Source organism: Lissotriton vulgaris, chromosome 2_1 (assembly GCF_964263255.1).
Source record: "Lissotriton vulgaris chromosome 2_1, aLisVul1.2, whole genome shotgun sequence".
Taxonomy (NCBI): domain Eukaryota; kingdom Metazoa; phylum Chordata; class Amphibia; order Caudata; family Salamandridae; genus Lissotriton; species Lissotriton vulgaris.
In genome coordinates this window covers 763,662,174-763,681,726 of record NC_141687.1, presented here as the reverse complement: position 1 = coordinate 763,681,726, position 19,553 = coordinate 763,662,174, and the positions used below count along the sequence as shown (strand labels likewise).

Below are 19,553 nucleotides of genomic sequence, written 5' to 3'. Positions count from 1 at the left end.
CAGTGAGTTAACAAGGGAGTTGATATTCCTGGCACAGGATTGAGCGGCTGAACTTGTAATATGGATGCTCAAGGATGTGATGGCTTTGGGTTCCAACTATAGCTCATCGCCCACGAGCACATCCTCCATTTTGACCAGTTGAATTGTAGACTAGATACCATGCTGATGAGGTTTAGAAGTCACATTATGGGGGGGGCACAAATGTTGTACGATTACTCAGCTATACGAGCAGTTCATCTTCGCAGAGTGTAACAGTCTTCAGTTCAGCCTTCCACTGAAAACCCTGAATAATTTTGTCAGTGTTCAAAGTGACTCAATGGAAAGGGCAAAGGAGAGCCATGATGTCCCTTTGTGGTGCCCCGCTAGATGTACAAAGGGGAGAACAGGACACCATTAATGCTAGATGTTGGTTGGGTGTAGAGATGGCAGACATGAGACAAGACCCAAGGGCTCTGGTCCATTCTAGTGAGTATAGCAAAGTTACAGTTGAATGATAAGAAAGAGCAAGGGCATTTTGAAGGGGGGTCTACTGCATGAGAGTAGCTGGTTCGCAAGTAACTTGACCTCTATGTTGATTATGGATATGGGTCAATAAGAAGCGCATAAGAATGCTTTTGACAACGTTGAGCATGGTATGCTTATCTGCTATCAAGAAGAATGAGGCGCAGTGTTGAGATGTTTATAATCTTTCTGTTTTAGATGACTTGTGAATGGGATGGAATTTTCAGAAACTTAATTTCTCAAACTTAATTCAAGTCTGATCTCCTTGTCATTAGCAGAAACATTGGCTGCTGGTATGCAACTCTAGCATACCTGTACGGCATGACACTCCCCTCAAACCGCAGTCCACATTCAAGTAATTGGGAATCATAATTAGACTTCACTAAACTAGTGAGTGAATTGTTCAGCCAGCTCTTTTCTTAATCTACTGAGGATGATAAGGAAAGTGCCATATGGCTGGTTTAGGCCCAGGGAGAAACTGCCATTTTACATGCATACGTTTCTTAAGTTGCCTTCTTTTCTACACATTGAATTTTGATATACATTTACTTGTGTGACTCAGCAGGATATGGTATCTTGGAAACCACATTTGCTTACATTTCAACTTTGTAGGCACATTATCACGATACCTTGAACTTTTAGTAAAAGGGATAAAGTTCCCTGCGCAAATTGTGTTGTTTGTTTATCGTCTAGTAGGTAACATAGCTATCATAAAAGGTTAATCAGCGACAGCCTGGCTGAGGTCTCTGCAGGGTAGCAGGGATTGTTTTATTATATAAATATGAGCATTTCTGTGTTCAGATCAGAGGAGCATTCTGCTGTCAATGCGAGGTCTCTGCGTGTTGAAAGTCCAGCCCACCTGTTCCTCTTTACCTCTGCGAGGAGGGATGCCCAACTTGTGATCAAGACAGTCCTACCCTTGAGGAATGTAAAAAGTGTAACTTAACATTGTGTTTAGATCATCTACATCAGACAGGCAAAGGGTTATTGCTGTGCCTTGTGAGGTAACCAGAATGCATTTTCCAATTGCATGCACTAACACTCCAGCACTAATTTGTGCACAGGTAGTGGTATGGTTTATGTGGACATGTGGAGACAATATTGTCTTTTATTTAATTAATAAATGAATTGGGATAGATTTTGAAAGAAGTCTTTTGCTTTCAGGTGTTTGGAGGTGAATTTTGTTCCCAGTGATGTGTCTATGCTGGTGCGTGTTCTTTCCATGCTTCCTTCTTCACGTGTGGATGAAACAGTGGTTTCCAAGGTACACACTGTTTTGCCACAGAGTAACCTAAGTGACTTAAACGCCTTTGCCACAGCGATCATTAAATGGGTTCGACATGATCATCACCAACGACCGAACACATCTGGCGAGTACGGTAAGCTTCTACAAAGACTGAACAACTGTGCGTATGAACGAATTAAGAAAATAGGCAGCTTGGACCTGCTATTAGAAGAACTGAAGTATGTATCAGGAGATTGGCTTGAAGAAATACTTCTGAAAGAAACATTGCAAACTTTTCAACGTCTGATTGACCAAATTACGTGGAAGAATGTGGTAGAAGTATCCTTGTTTCTCACCAGATCTAATAACTTGTGCATTCCTCTCATGGACCGAATAGCGACCGTGATACTGCAGAATATTGATAAGGTATGTTGAAAGCTTTGAAAACTGGAAAATGAGATTGTATCCTGTAAAATATGGGTCTAGAAGTATAAACGTATATATGGCATAGAGTGAAGTTCATATTTCTATGCCTTGTTCAGATTCACTTGTCAGTCTATGAGCCCTTCAGAAAACCATTTTGTTTATACGATTCTATTACAAAAGCAAATTTGTAGGTTTTTCTTTTTTAGAAAACAAATCAAAACAACTTTAACCTATTTGATAAAAACATAATCCACAAAATACTAATCTTGTACAATTATGTCCTGCAAAATAATTGAAAAGTGAGATGTCTTTTTGTTTTTGTTAATTCTGCAAAATGATAATTTACTGTATTTACTTAACTCTGCATACATTTGTGGAATTTTTATGCTTCAAAATTTATTACAGATTTATTTAGCCAATGGAAATTCAGATTTTGCCACACTTGTACTTTGAAAATTCTTACATCATGTAGACATATTTATTTTTCCACAGAATGTAATTTTTATTTATGATGGATACTTCTAACCACTTATTCTTCACCTTTAGAATATCCCTATGTGCCAGACTGAATCCAGAGAATCCAGCTTAGTTCTTGCATGCTGATGGGTGTTGCATTGTAACTCTATAATTCCCTGAAGCAGAGCCACAAAGTACCACCCTTGTGCTGATGTCATTTCCTTTCTTTCCATGCCCATAGACAAGTTTCTGGAGCTAGGCTGCTAACCTTTTCAGTTTTCTAGCAACTCCAAAATGTTCCTTAGAGTGCCCGGGAAGATGTCTCCTCCAAAAACAGCAGTGTTCAAGCTGTGGACTTACTTCAAGAAGCAGATGTCCATCATGGACGTGCAAGGATTGTGTCTTTGTTTCTTGGGCTTTGGATCAGCTTGAAATAGTGCAATAAATTTACCATATGTCCTAGAAGGGGTTCTGAAAGCGGTAGGTGAAACTCTACATCGCTAAACATAAGAAAGCCTGTATCATAAGTAACGCTCCAGCTCCAAGTTACTGCGCCACTCGTGATTTTGTTGTAGAAAATGGTCCTGGACAAGTTTCCTTTCCTGCTATACTGGTAAGTTAAAGTCCAACATGCCTTAAGTGCAAGAAAGGGAAACAGGACTCCACCCATCCTGTTACTCAGAATCAGTTGAGAAGGTGAGAGAGCATCAATCAAAAGATAAACCCCACAAGCGATTTATCCCTTCATGCCCGGAATTTCCAAGGTTTTCATCCACCCCACAACAAATGGCAGCCTTGTAGTATGTTTATACTCCAACTCCCAACTCCTTCTGGCCTCATCGGGCCACAGGGGGGCTCAATTCGGACTTATGTTTGTGGGCCTTGTCTTGCCAACTTACCTCTTGTGACCTGCTCCCATACCGGTATCATTGCTGGGTCAGGCTTCCACTCATGGCTCTGGGCTAATGCTAGTCCCTTTTGTGCCAGTGTTGATGTAGATTCCATTAGTGCCAGCTCATTACCCACCTCCCGCAACGGTCTCCTACCCCAAACTTTCATCGGCCCCCTCAAGGCCTATGTTACGCCATGAGAGTACAAACCACAGGCAATCACTATGTGGCCAGACTATAAACTTCGCATCTGCCTCATTGCCAGTACTATCAGAAACCAAAGACCTTGTTTGGATCCAACTCTGAAGCAAATCAAAGTATGCTTAACGTTCCCTCTAACATAGATGATGAAGAGTAGGCAGACAGCCTACTTCTGCTTCACTAGACAGTTGATGGGTTTTAGAAAATGATACTGCGCTGGAAACATCACCAGAGACACTTTGAACTTGCCACCTGGGCAGCTAATAGAAGAAAGTGCCTCTTTCACAGTAGTAGGGCAAAAGGCATCAGAAGTGCTAGACTTACAGTTGCCAAAAGTCATGCTGATTTGTTAACTGATATCTTTCATCAATGTTCAGCTTCATCTGAGCCATTATTGCCATTCAGTGAGGCTCTCTCTTTATGATCCTAGAAAGCAGCGTGCTTTCTTATCAGGTACACCCATTATCTTATGGGATATGGCCAGCGAGATATTGCTGGTTGTTCTGGAAGACCTCAGAGGATCTTCTGCAGTGGCAGACATGCACCAACCTGATACGCAGCAGGCCACTCTCCTTTCCCCACCCAGATTTCGCGGTTATAACCAATGCAACACTGCAGGGTTGGTGCGTGTGCAGGGAGTCACATGAAGGAAGTGGTCATCAGAGTCCTCTAGTTTCCGGCTGTGAGACAGCTCTACATCAGTTTGTTTTCTGGAGCTTCATGCGATCCCTCTGTCCCTGAAAACCATCCTGCCATTTATCAATGTGCGGATGGTGCAAGTCCTCACTGACACCACAACCGCCCTATGATGCTGCAACAGAAAAGGGGATGGGGGTCATGAGTCCTTTGCCAGGAGGCCATATGTCTCTGGAGGTGGCCGACCAGCAGAACATCGTTCTTGTAGCCAAGTATTTAGCAACTTCTCGGAATACCAAGGCAGACAAGCTGAGCAGATGGCTGGCAGATCACAAGTGGCATCTCCATTAGAAGGTGGTAACGGTCTTCTTCGATCAGTAGGGATCTCCTAGTTAAATCTCTCTGCCACAATCTAAAATTTCAGTGTCAAAACTACTTTACATTGGAGTTTCTCCAGTAAATCTCGGAGATGAATTGACTGCAATGGGACATATATTTTCTGTACGCTTACTGACTGCTACTTCTCTTGTCAAGTTTTGAGGAAAATCAGCACAGCCCGAAACAGTAATTTAATTTTGACTCAGACTGGGCCACCAGGGTGTGATGCCCAGAGCTCCTGGGCATTAGCACTTCCCCTCCAGTCCAGAGACTGCTTTGTGAGGACCTCCTGACTCGGCAACCAAGGAGGGTCCTTCTGATTCTCTCCAATCTACACGTTCATGTGTGGAGATTGAGTGGCAGCGGTAAAATGTGGCCGATCAACTGGCCTCAGTAGCCACTGTCATCTTTGTAGTTCTATGCAATTTGTCACACAATTTGCCACACAGTGTATGCTGGACAATGGGAGAAATGTGTTGCCTTTCATGGCGATCTTCATACCAACATTCTCCAGGTCAAACCTTTAGATGTATTATTATTATTTGTTCTATAGTTGACCTCGTAAGAGCTTGCAGGAAGAATTAGGGTTATATATCAGCCCTTTTGGCCTTTTTATGTTTATCTGATTAATCCTTTCTATTTACATGCAAACGTTCTGACTCTCAGGCATGGTTATACTAGCCACATTGGGAGTTGAACGTATTCCTTATGTGCAGGCCTTTTGAGGCGATGAACCACTGTTTGATGCCACTACTGACGCACAAAACAATTTTTCAGATTGCTATCTCATCTGCTCTTTGCATTAGTAAACAGCATGCTCTCTAGGTGCAGGTACCCTACATCACCTTCTTCCCAGACATTTTGGTGCCAAGGACCCAGTGAGCCTTCTTATCCAAGGCAGTGAAACGGCTTTATATCAGACAAACATTCGCTCTGCCATTGATTTTTATTTTTTCCACCTCCACTCACCTTTCCAAAAAAGTGAAGCTCCATCTGCCTGGCCATAAAGCTGCTTTGACGGTACACATTGACTACACAGAAGTCCATTGTGTGGATGATCAGGTCTTCATAGGACTCTTTGCAGCAAATAAAGGAAAAAAAATGTTTTTTCTATCCTAAAGGTGGGGAACTAGAACTACCCATCAGAAGAACAAGTTAGTTACCTTTGGTAACACTCTTTTTGGTTGATAGCTAACCTCAGATTCTTCACTGTCCTCCCACCTCCTTGTTCTGTGGAGTCTACTTTGGACCTTAATAATAGGGCTCTAACTTAGATTTTGGCACAAAGTTACTGACGATTTGAGTGCTCCATGTCTGAGGGTGTAGAAGAAGAAAGATAAAACGTCAGTGTGCAAGAGTCGCGCTTATATTCAGTTCTGCTCAGTTACTTCTGAGGTTTTTCCGAGTCATCACAGAAGAAACTTTCAGGGCTCAGGAGCATTGCTAAAGAATTCCCCAGATCCAGTCTGGTGCCTCTGAATATTCTAAAGGTGAGAAATATGCAGTTAGGTACAGTATCCACTCGAAATAGCATTACTAAACGTAAGCAACTTGTTCTTTAGTGAAGTGGTCTGAAATTAAAGGTATATTGAAACACCTAGCTTGTTGCTGCTAGGGTATCTTATAGGGAACCAAAACATTTTTAATATATTGGTCTAGCCAATTCATGAAACCTGGACTATTTCACTACTCCCTATCCCTTTTTCCTTTCCTGCTCCCTCACTAGCCACCCTTGAGATATGGGAAAAACATATATCCGAGTCAGTCAACCTTCATTAGTCTTAGCAGTGCTCTTCCTCCAAATGTTCTCATCTCCTTTTTAAAACATTCTTCAATTTCCCAACCATTTTTGTTAAAATGGTCAAAACTATAGGCAACTCCTGTTCAATATCCAAGCAGAATCTGACAATAGGAGTCAAGGATACTGTACCTGAAAGACTGGAGTGCAGCAAGGATAATACACAAACAGTTTATTCTGCATTAGCACATAAAATCCACAAATAAAAATTGTTGAAGGCCATCTTAATTTTGAGACCTGGTGATACCATTCACTGTATCTTACAAAGTACTCCACAGGAGAAATGTAGGTATTGGTCCCAATGTCCAACACAGACTGAGGAGACTTGCTCCAGAATACATTGTGAAAGTAACCAACTTTGGAAACCCTGAATGATAAATAGCTTGCATTAAGGAAAAAATGACTCGGATACAGACCATAAGACAAAAAGAATATCTGAAAAAAGGAAGAAATCCTTTGATGAATTCCAGAGTGACCAGTTGCCACTGTCTCTTTAAGGAGAAAGGAGAGCATCCCTTCCTTGGACCCTCTAGAGCTCATGCAGAAGACCTTAAAGTATCCTTGATGGTGATTTTGATTAGGACCAGGGCTGACCAGTCAAATGAAGGGACATCAGAGAGGCTTGCCTGGGACCACCAAATGATGATTATCCACTCTTTCTGCCCTTGTGCCCAGGACAAATGCCCCTAATTTTCAAAAATAAAGTTAGGACCTAGAAAAAACTCAAATTGACCAACCACCATGGCAACCCCCTTTGCTTCAGGAAATAGGCAAATAAAGGTTTCTGTAATGCACCCTATCCTTACTACTTAAGCTGCCAAGTATCGGTACCTGACGTGATCGGTGTTCCTCTAATATGTCAAGGAAAGTATGAATAGTGTCCTTCATCTCAAAAGCCACTTGAGAACCCAAATTGATCTATTTCCCCCCTGCCTCCACCCCATAAACAGTCGAAGACTGCAGAAGATATAAGCAGGGCATGGTTTGGGGTATCTATGCTTCTACATCTCTGCCATAGAAACAAAATTGACAGCATGGAAAAAGTGCAGCAGCCAAAAAACTTCAGACCAATGACTAGCTTCCTGCAGATCTCTGGTATTTCGAGAAAACAACTTCAAGGTTGATTATGATCTTGCTGGACTGGTCTAGGTCTAAATTGACAATTAGTCTAACTGTGATCTGCTGCAATTTCATTAATTAAGTCTGCTCCAAACCCCTACTTGGTGTGCCTTAGTCCATAATTTACATTGAGACTGCACTGTTGAGCTATTGGCCAAGGAACAGCAAAATCCTCATCTCCTTCTTCTACTTCTTCAAAGAGGAGCACTTGTTAACAGTCTGCCAGTGATCACTAATGTCCCTTTTTTATCTTAATTGGTTGCATGGGAGGGAGTGTAATCCTTATGGAATGGAGACTAGCATACTAGCATGTAAATCATGGGTCACAACCAGAGTGACCACAACTACACAAAACAGTTAAAATTAATCACCTGAGACCCATTTGCCAAGGAAGTGAAGCCAGCCTTGCACCTCAAATCTGTGAAAATTAGCTGCTGTCTCCTTGAGACATGAACTACTATCATGCAGAGACCAAATGAGATAAGGTGTTGTCCTTAGATAAGGTAATACATTAAAGGCACTCAATACTGACTTATTCCAAAACTACATATCTGAAAGAAACATGTTAGTGATAGATTCCTTACCTTAGATCTATCCCCAGGCGTCAGACTAGATCCGGAAAGTTTTCGTCTGCAGTACCCCTGCGCGTTGGTAGGCTTTGTCGTGCGGGTCCGCGTACGTCGTTGACGTCTTAGTCGCCGAGATGATGTCTTTGGAGCTACTTAGACGCGCCCACACGCGCTGACGTCAGTTCTTTCTTGTTCCGCACCAAAAAGCGCAGATCCGGAGAGAGCGGTACCCCCAGTCACTTTTTGACTGAGTTATTTTGTGGACTTTTGTCTGTTTTTTCGATTCTTCGACTCCTGGTGTATAGGGATGCCCGGTTTTAAGTCTTGCGCAGCTTGTCCCCGCACAATGTCAGTGATGGACCCGCACCGTGAGTGTCTCTACTGCCTGGGATGCGACCATGACTCCGAGTTGTGCCCCGAATGCCAGGCCTTGGCTCTGAAAACTTTGCTGGAGTGGTCCCGAAAGTTGCTGGAGGCCTGGGAGTCGGCTCCGCGCAGTTCAAGGTCCCGGTCCTGAGGGAGGTTGAGGAAGCGGTGATCCAGCGGTAATTTCACGCTAATTTCTCAATGTATAACCTCATCTACCTCTATTTATCTGCTGATAAGGTGTTTGGGCCCTTGACACAATGTATTACCTTCAGGAGCCTTTACATAAACATGGAAAATCAAAAATACAAATAATATTTAAGCCAAATAAATAGAGTTGGTAAGTATTTTAAAGTGTTTTATTTTCTAGTTAAAAATTAATTTTTTCTGACCCTTTATTCATTAGTCCAATATCAATCAGGTTACAGAATTGAAAATTAGGAAAAATAGCATTAATACAGAACATTTACAGTCTGCATATAAAAGCATCACATGAAGAAAAGAAAATGTGGCGCAAATGTCAGTCAAAACTCTTAAAGAGTTTCTAAGAAAAAGAGTGAGTCTTGCAAGGCTAATCAATAATTATTAGTTGGCAAAATCTGCCATAAAGAGAAATAAATGCATAAGACAAATACATCTTTTCAAAACTAATTAATTAGCCCAAGCATAAATTTAGAGTTTTAGCATCTAAATCTAAAAAACCCTTTCTATCTGTTGCTCTCTCTGCCCTTGTCTCATCAATCTGCCTGTCTGTGTTTAGGAGTAAGACAACCCGCCCTTCACAAGTCCACAGAGGATTGTGATCTGCCTTGCCAAAAATATGACGTGTAAGGACTTCTCTGAAAAAAATATGAGCAAAGAAACCCCCCACCTCTCCTCGGACGCAATCTCCTCCCAGGCTGCAGCAATCTCCTCCCACGACGTTTCTCGTACCTAACCCATATGAAGTCTGCTCTAATCTGCTCCCTCTCAACAGCTCACACCCCCCCCTAAAGCTTAAGAACCAACCACGCCTCCAAAGAGGTCATTTATTATACTCTAATTCTTGCCAGAATACACTATTAATGTTTCATTTTTCAGTAAAGCTTGTACCTGATTGGTTAGCATAGATGGCATGAGGTTCTCACCATCCGGTTTTCATTGCAAAATCCAAACCATACCGGTTTTAACAAAAGAAGCGTTAATAATTAATGCATGTTTGAGGCATATGAGCTGCAGATTACACACTGTGCATAGATCGCTACCTAGTGTTGGACCTGGATGTTTGCAGTTGTTTTTGTCCTAAAAGGTTCTGTGGAAGTCACAAGATAGGTGACTCCTCCTTTGGACCACATTGCGCATGGGCATCGGCTCCATCCTCAAATTGTTTTTTCCGCCATCGGGCTCGGATGTGTTTACTGCGCTCCGGTTTGGAACCGAGTTTTTGTTCGGCGCAAAATCCCTCACCTGTTTCCGACGGTATTGTCTCGAACGCGTTCCCATCTCCACTCGATCTCGATAATTTTGAAGTCTTCGATTTCGGTCATCAACAAATTCCTTAGGGCCCACCTAGGCCTCATCGTCTGGCTCATGGAAAGGATGCCAGTCAAGAAGTGTCCTCGATGTGGGTCGAAGTTTCCCCACACGGATCTCCATGAGGTGGGCATCCTTTGCCTCTCACCGGAGCATGAGGCCAGAGACTGTTCATCTTGTGCCTCTTTCCACTCCAAGAAGACAATTCGGGATCGATGAGCTCCAAGAACCATGGCTCGCTCATCAGCTTCGATCCCCGACGACATCTTTGAAGAGGGCGTTGACGTGCCAGAACAGCAGCGGGCCGAAGAAAGAGCCAGCTCCTCTGATGGCGAAGACTCCAACGTCATCGAGGACATCACTCTAGCTCAACGGGTCGTAAGTACACATGTTGGCCCGACCCTTCCTTGACACCCTCCAAAAAGGCTTCGGTCACACCCTCACCTTCGGGCCCGGGTGCACACCGAGAGACTGCTTCCCACGCCCTGCCTTTGGGCCCGGCAAAGAAGCCTACTAAGCATTCAGGCGGCTTGGGCTCGAGTCAGCCTATTCCCTGTGTCGATCCGCTACCGACACCGAAAAAGAAGCCATCTTCCTCATCCACGCCGACCGCTGCTTCAACACCCAAGCACTCTGCGCCGAAGACTGGCACCGGCTCATCAACGCCAAAACCGCACTTGGAGCCGAGTAAACTATTGCCTAAAGGTCCCGACTCCCATGCAGACTTTCTGTTACCTAAAGCACAATTGACTAAATCCCCTCACTAAGCACTACTGAGCTCAAACTGTTCTTAAAGGTCATCCCAAGGCATGCATACTTTAATTACCTCAAAGGGTAATAAGATTTTTACCTCCAGGCATACATATGTTAATTACCTCACAGAGTGCTAAGATTTTTGTTTTGTCTGTTTTGATTGTATTTTAATTGTCTTTGCCTTAATAATGTAATGCTGTCAACTGACGCTACAATCTTCTGTCTGTGTCATCCAATGTTTCTAAATTATCTGAATATAAGAGAGCCTCTAAATGGTTATTGATGATCTTTGGACAGGAAGCCTTGTTTCTAGCATGTGGATTACAAATTCACAGGCACAGTTTAGAAAAATATAAAGCTGAAAGCTGGGATGCTAATATGCACTCCTGCTTTAGCCCTTTTTAGGTCTCGTGGCGTTACAGCGCGTTAGCGCTGTCCGCCAGAGATCTATTGTCGCTGGGTCTGCTTCCCAGGAGACAGCACCTGGCCACGCGCATTTGCTCTCCAAGGAGGCGATCGGAGCGGGCCACGCGCTCGCGAACGCGCTCGCTGTGGCCAGCTGCTGTCTCCTGGGAAGCGCAAACATACCCAGGCACACTTCCCCCTGCACGCATGCGCACACACCGAGACGCACGCACACATACAGAGACCCCCCCCCGTCGCGCGCACACACACACACGCGCTCGCACACACAAGCGCACCGCCTCCCCGTCCCACTTGCCGCCAATCCGGTGTTCTGTAGGCTCCGCAAGGCTCTCCCTCTGGCATGGGATCCCCGCGTCACCGTGAATTATGTCCGCCCTCCAGCGCGTGGAAGATCCGAGGCCGGGGCCAATGGACTCAGAGAACGAGGCCGACGTCACAGCAGCCCTCCCCGCCCCCTCCTCCGCCGCCGGACGACGCAGACTGCCATTTGAGCCGTGAAACCCCTTGCACTGTTCCTGGTAACTCGTAATGGTATGCAGGGAGTGCTGGCCCTTCAAAAACAAATTACATTACAGGAAGTGTGTTATTATTTAGTAACGCTTATGAGGTGCTGCGTAGTATTACATCCGGCCGCAGCCAACTTAAAGCTGATTTGGGCGTGTCTTTGCGCCTGCTCTGTGCCCCTCTGCCGACTGTAGCCACTTAATGCCCGTGGCCCTACAACATGCCGCCTGTCACAAGAGATTTAGCTGATCTGGGCAGGGGAGAGCTTGCTGCCACCGGGCTCCTATTAGCCTCAGCTGGGGCACCGCAACAGGTCACGTTCGTTGCAACCGGAGCAGGCAATGAACCCACTCAGCCACCCAGCCTGCAGGAGCGCGCGGACATGAAGAGCACGTGCAGGAGGGCAGGGACGCGCACTCCGGCGGGGGCCTCCGCAGGCTGATTGATGCCAGTCCAGCGCGAGACTGACGTTGAGAGGGGCTGCAAGAGTGCTGTGAGGTACAGCGGGAGCAGCAGGGCCAGGTCCAGGCAGTTGTCCTGTGAGGTACGTAAGTGGAGGAGGTTTTGGATCACACAAAGCGTGGAAAGCGAGTAGCACCGTGAGGTAGAGATGGTAACGAGGCAACCTCCAGGGAGGTGTATGATAGAGGCCGAGTTGTGTAAAGACGAATTACGCAGAAGATAAAGCCGAGAAGCGCAGCAGTAGCTCGTTGTGAGGTACAGCGGATGTCAGGTATATGCAATAGTCCTGTGGGCTGCGCACAGGGAGCCTGTGCTGTGATGCACACGATGCAGCACTGAGCGGTACGGTGGGTAACACTCGGAGGATAGCGCCGAGAGGCGAGCAGGAGCAGCGCTGTGAGCAGCAGGGTAGTGTACAGGGGCAGCACTCTGAGGTACAAAGGGAATACCGGGTGAGGTACGTACACTGTGCAGCAAGGTACACTGGGTGTGCGGCACGCAGCCAGTAGCATCTCTGGGCTCTGTGAGACCTGATTTTAGAGCAGCTGTTGGAGCCTTTGTCAGTCTGTCTGGAGCTCAGTCTGTGTGTCCATCGCCTTATCTCTTACAGTCACCTCTTTTTCTTTACCTCCCATCAATCAAACATCGTGCTTCGGGCCCCCCTCTCTCCTCTTGTCTCTGCTCCTCGCTCTGTCTCTGCCTCTCCACCCCGTGGGCTCCTCTGTGCGTCTCCCTACCTCTGGCGCCCCTGTCTTGCGGTCTTATTTACCATCTGTGCCTCTAGCTAAAGCACCCTGCAAACACACCAACACAAATAACATAACGTAAAACCTAACATAACATGTGTATTTGTTAAGCACACGTTCACCCTTGGTATCTTGGCGCTGATAACCGATGTTTATGGTTACCCAACTCAATGAGACTCATTTTATCGTCCTCGGAAGGATGAATTGCTCATAAGCAACAGCTAACCATTCACAAACAATGTTTATATACCAATTGCAAATTAAAAAAAAATTATGCAAAGCATTGTCATTTACAATGCCAGTAACTCAAACTTTAATGCTGCGAGACCTATTGCATTGTAAATGCTTGTTAAGAACTTGGTAACATCCCCTGATACCCAGTTGAATTGATTCCATGTCCCATAATCAAACCTGGAGGAAGTGAAACCAGTTACTCAAGTTTACTCTAAAGACAGCATTAATTCTCTGTATTAAATGTGCATGGAAGTCCACAAACCAGGCATAAATGTGATTGTCTAGGGTGTAGTATTGTGCTAGGTAATAACAATGAAAAGATTTGATGCTCCATACTAAAGTCTGATCTAAACCCTCCTTGCTCATAAGAGATTCATTTGCTTTTCTAAACTGAATGTTGTTGGTTTTTTAAACATAATCTAACACACATGTCCCTAATCACATCTGTAAAGTAAAATAAGGGTGTATTGCATACATCACAATATCCCCCCGCACAGATCCATCATGGTTGTCCATGGTACTCCAACCGTTTACCCTATACCTTTGCATGTTTTTGGCACATCCCCTGGCCTCATATACAGCCTTCTCCTGCGATGCGCACCAATCCATTGCCTATTTTCATGGAGTTTACTGGGGGGGGGGGGGGAGATGGCAGTTTCCACCCTTTAGCAATAGCTCTTTGTAAATGCCACTCCCATCCCCACTAGGGTCTTGTTTTCCCTGGCATCTCATACCCCCTCCACGGCTCCCAACAGAATGGGCAATGGTGAGGTGTCAATGGGCCTCCCTACAACCCTGGATAGGACCTCAATGATCTTGCCCCGGTACCCTGCAATCAATGGACAGTGCCACACAATATGATAAGAGTGGATGGGGGTCTTAGAGCTCCGCCAACACACAGTTAACTACTGTATGCCTGCATGCCAAAGATGCTCACGTGTTTTGCAGGTCATATGCAAATAATTAGGCAAATTGAGCCATAGCCTGGAGTATATGACTTGTGTTCTGGGGCCACTCAAGCACCTCTTCAGTCTGGCTCCTCCAGGGACACCACACACTGTTCCCACCGTGCCCTGAGGGAAGCAGAAAAATCAGGGAGTGTACTATAAGCGCACTTAGGGGCTGAATTTAACTCCTACGGATGTCCCCCAGCCAGACTTTAGAGTTTTGTTTGTATATTACCTTTCCGATGGGCTCTTCATTCTTTTTTTATATACCTACAGAGAGGCTGAAAAATCTGACCAGAATTTGGGTGCATTTTTAATAACCAGTTTGACAATCCCATCCAGGCCCTTGGTCTAGTTGACCCTAAGGGATTTTATATCCTTGATTAGGGTTCAAGTGATAGTGAACCGTTAGATCAGGTGCACAATCTTTTATTACATTGAAATATTTCTGATACAGCATAAATGCTTGGAAGATGGCTACTCAAGATATTGCTATGTAATTGCCTAGTGGAATAAAGAGAGCCTGAGCCTCTGGATTTCACCAAAAAAGCCCATAATTCATTACAGCAAATTACGTTTTCTAGAGAAACCAAAGTGCTACATTTCGCCATCTTTTGTCATGTAACAACAAGGCTTTATAATTATGCAACAGAAACTTACCATTTGTAAGGGAAACACTATCATTTGCAGAGGTAAATCGAGGAAGCTACTTAAGATCTCTGCAACTTTTCCTGCATTCAAGATCAAACCTGGGGTTACCAACATTCCATTCTCCACCTGTAGAGGTTTCTGTAGTAGCATTTAAGACAAAACTTGTTTTGTCATTTTAATGCACTAATTTGTCAGAGCCTAAAAATTGAACGGAACCCTTAACCACACTATCGGCTTTTTTCAATCTTGTGATCAGATCTCCATCGTATTTCCTTTTCCTCTTTCTAATAATATGCATTAGGTCTCTAAAAAAGGTACATTATAACTGTATGCCAGAGCCAACCTCAAACAGTACTGTTATCAATAAATGATCACTCCCATACCAAGTGAAATCACTGAATTCTATGCCTCTCTTTTGCAAACTAGTCTGGGGGGGGGGGGGCGATAGCCTTGTGTATCAGTACATACATCCGGGATATCTTCAAGTACTCTATCGTTTATGATACATTTTCAACTGATAGTGACCTCATTAGAAAGCATGCCTACTACAGGGCTTCAAAATTGAAAAATTTACATATTGGGTATTTTTATTTCTGTAAGATTAGTACCGGCCCCCTGTACTCTTCAAAAGCTGTTAGAATCAGTCAGGCAGTATTTGTATATCGCGGCTTATCGCTCTGGTGGTTATCCAGATGCTGAGATTCAGTGAGCCTTGTTCGAAGAGCCAGTTTTCAAATCCCTTCCTGAAGTAGGCGAGTGAAGGTGAAGTTCGAATGTGGCCTAATGACTATAGTGGTCAATCTCAAATCTGGGAAACCGGGTTTGAGTTTGGCCAATGATGTTCAACATCCTGTGATGCAGGGCAAATCACTTAATCGCCCCATGCGTAACAAATGAATGACACCTTGTGTAACACAACTGGTGCTCATGTAAAGCGCTCTGATACCTGAAACCTTCAGGTCAAGTTTGCGCTATATAAAACTCCAAGTGGGGGGGAGGGGGTAAGGGGGGGGGGGGGGAGGTGGAGTGGGAGATCATTCCAGGACTTGGCAGCGTGGTATAAGAAAGAAGGACCTCCACTGCGGCTCCGACTGATGCGTGGGACATGTATGAAGGTGAGGGAGGCGGATTGGAGATGTCTGGCAGGTTGGTGGAAGGTCAGGCGGTGGTTGATGTAGGAAGGTCCGGTGTTAAGGGCTTTGTAGGAATGGGTCAGCAGCTTGAACTGGCATCTCTTCTCGACGGGGAGCCAGTGGAGGCTTCTGAGATGGGGGTGATGCTGGTCCGTTTGCGGAGGTTGAGGATGAGTCTGGTGTGGTGTTCTGTATGGTCTGGAGTCTGTTGAGGAGTTGAGTGGTCCTTCTGGCGTAGAGTGCATTTTCATAGTCCAGTCGGCTGATGACGAGGGCTTGGGTTACTGTTTTCCTGGTGTTGATGGTGATGCATCCAAAGATCTTTAAAAGCAGGAGGAGAATACTGAGTTGACCTGGCATTTTATAGAGATATCGCAGTCCAGGATGACGCCGAGTTTGTAGGCGTGGTCAGTGAGGTACGCGAGGGTCCAAGGGCCGTGGGCCACCACGTGTAGTCTCATGGAGAGGTGTTCCATCTGAAGATGAGCACTTCTGTCTTGTCCGTGTTCAGCGTCCGGCAGTTGGATCTCATCCAGTCTGCAGTGTAGGTCATGGCATTCTGGAAGTTGGATCTGGTGCTGATGTGGTCTTCCATAAGAGAGAGGATGAGTTTGGTGTCGTCTGTATATCAGATGATGTGGAGTCCGTGGGTGCAGACTATGTCAGCCAATGGGGTCATATAGTCATTGAAGAGGGTGGGACTGAGGGAGGAGACTTGGAGAATGTCGCAGATGATGCTCTTGGGCTTGGAGGTGAAGGGCGGGATGCAGCTTCTCTGCATGTGGGTAGTGAAAAAGGGTGTGATCCACTAAAGGGTGTTTTCCCTGATGCCAGTGTGGTGGAGTCTGGTGATGAGGGTGTGGTGTGAAATGGTGTCGAAGGATGCTGAGAGTTCGAGGAGGATCAGGGTTGCTGTCTCACCTCGGTGGAGGATGGATCTGATGTAGTTGATTGCGGCGATCAAGGCAGTCTCGGTGCTCTTTGGAGCGGAAGTCCGACTGGGAGTTTTTAAGTAAATTGTTTCCCTCCAGATGATCTGTGAGCTGGCGATTGAAGGCTTTCTCTCTATCACCTTGGCAGGAAATTGGCGCTCCGAGATGAGACGGTAATTCCAGAGCTTACTGGGGTCGGCGAAGGGCTTTTTCAGGGGGGTTTAACTACTGCATGTTTCCAGGCGTCGGGGATGGTGACAGTGGTGATGGATCAGTGGAGGATGCACTACTGATTTGCTTCCGTCCCAGGTTGCAAGCATGGTGGGGGCAGGGTCTGTCAGTTATCCAGAGTGAATTGGGGTCATGATGGTTGTGGTGCTCAGTGGGTTTCAATCAGTGTGCAGGTGGTGGTAGATAGCATTGGTATGTGTCAGGAGGTGGCCGAAGCCGGTTAGTTGTGGGTCGAAGTTGCTGTAGATGTTGGTTATCTTGTTGTTAAAGTAGTCAGTCAGGGAGTCGCAGAGGGCTTAGGAAGGGCGATCGTGGTCTTAGTGTCAGAGGGCAAGAAAACTCTCTGACTATGCTGAAGACTTCCTTCGTGTGATTGGCGCTTGCCTCTATGCGGTTGGTTAGGCTGAGTCTGGGGTACAGGGCTAGGAGCTCAGGGGTGGTGTAGCGATGGGTAACATAAGAGCCATGGGTCCTGACGCAGTCCAGGGGCTGGCGGGCACAGACTGGGTTCAGTTTGGTGCGCTGGCAGCATGAACGCTGCGTGCACCCACTACACAGCCGTGCTGTGGCCTCCATTATGTAGGTCCTGGGGGAGAGCAGGGCGGCGGGATTGTTGAGAGCAGCAAAAATGGCAGGAAGTCGTGAGGGGCTAAACTAATGCAAGAGTAGAAGAGCTGACTGGCACAAACGTTTAACATTAATTTCTCCACCCTGCAGTTTCAGAGAGTCTTAAGTAAACTTTTATTTATTCAGATTTCCTTTCAGCTCTTATAACTTCAAGATGCCATGCCGCATCACTGTTATGTTTTAGAGAGACACTAAGAACTAGAAGGCTATATTGTTTAGTCCATTCCTTAATCTGGATATGTACTGTCAAGGGTACAGTGACAGTTAAAATGCATGTGTGTGGTTTTTTTCACTGAAAAAGACAAGTTACAGGGATGTTATAGTTAGGCCCCGGTTTCACTTGTACAAAACCAATTAAATTCAGCCGTTCTAGTTAGTGAGCTAACTATAACTTGCACCCTCGCAATGCACGGCTTATGACTTCCCATATTACTTCACTCATGACACTGTCCGTGTCAGGGCGCCACTTCCTTGGAGTCTGTACGTTGCTCTATGAGCCCACCTCTCGGTACCTCCAATTCAGGATGCTATTACAGCACTGAAAGTTAGAGTGACCAAGCGGGGGGAAGGGTTTGAGGAATGGAACAGCTGGGAGGGAGACCTGTAAAACAAACAGATAAACATACAAACAATAACAATCAGTATAAATAATTCTCAGGTATACCAGACTCTGCTACGCGGAGTCATATTGCTATTGAGTATCTACTTTATCATGAGCCCGTGATACAAGTTAAATAAAAAATACACTTTCCAAGCAATGTGTTACAATCACACCTTCCTAACAGTAAAGTTCAATAATATATAGAGCATTTATTCATAATTTTGACACAGTACACAAATGAGCCCCTGTGCGAGCTTGCCCAGGCGCTTGAAAAATCAACATACCGAGAGCACCAAAGGACTTATCCGAAAGTTCCACATACACTATGCCAAATGAACCCAGAGCACTAGTCCCTATGTTCCCCAACTCAATAAGCAAAAAGAACAGAGCTCTCGATCGCTGGACCTAATGCTTGACAACACAATGTTTTAATGAATTCCAAAATGCGCAATCAGAAGTGTGAGTGTGTTCATACAAGAGTCAAAATAAACTCCAGAGCACACTGTTGTATGCTTGCTAAAATGTAGTATGCAAAAGTGCTGTCAAACACTGACTGCAGCAAATGAGCTCCAAAGCGCACCGAATCCCAACAAGGAAATAAAGTTACTCTGTTGCCTTCAAACAAAGGCTTACCTGCAGGCTCAATGTAAATTGGAATTAACTCACGAGTCAGCAGATGAGAGAGAGGCTGCTCCCACACAGGATCCAGAATAGTGAGCCACATCCAATGCGTTTGGCTCCTTTTATAGGCAGACCACACCCATAGGCAACCACACTCAGTGACTGCTGTGTGAGGATTCTGGGATATGACCACACTCATAAGCAACCACACCCAAAGTGACTGCTGTGTGGGGATTCTGGGATATGTAGTCCCCTATAGTTACATCCAGAAGGGGAAAAAGGAGAACACATTAAGGAAAATGAAGAATGAAAAGAAAATACAAAGAAAACATATTGCAGTGCTTAATGTACATGTACAGGACACCGCAGCCACCATTTAGCAACAGGAAAATGTAGTTTCCCACATCATACCACAGTGGGGGCGGGCCGTAGAACACGCGCCACAGAAGCGACGCCAACAGTCAGTGACATCACTCATGACATCACTGCTGACCTCATAAAGGACATCACTGCTGACATCATCCAGAGAGTGTTTTTAAAATTGTTGTGTGTGTTAAATATATATATGCCAAGGTGTATTGATGAATCAGTGGGTGTATTAGTGCTTG

At 45.2% G+C, this 19,553-nt stretch overlaps 1 protein-coding gene across 1 annotated transcript in view; it reads left to right on the top strand.

The window, feature by feature from the left end:
* Positions 1-19,553, top strand: part of FASTKD1 (FAST kinase domains 1) — a 272,895-nt gene that overhangs the window by 159,583 nt on the left and 93,759 nt on the right. Inside the window, exon 8 of the mRNA XM_086956076.1 lies at positions 1,666-2,152. Within this exon, the coding sequence (XP_086812202.1) occupies positions 1,666-2,152 (487 nt within the window). The remainder of the gene's footprint in view (positions 1-1,665; positions 2,153-19,553) is intronic.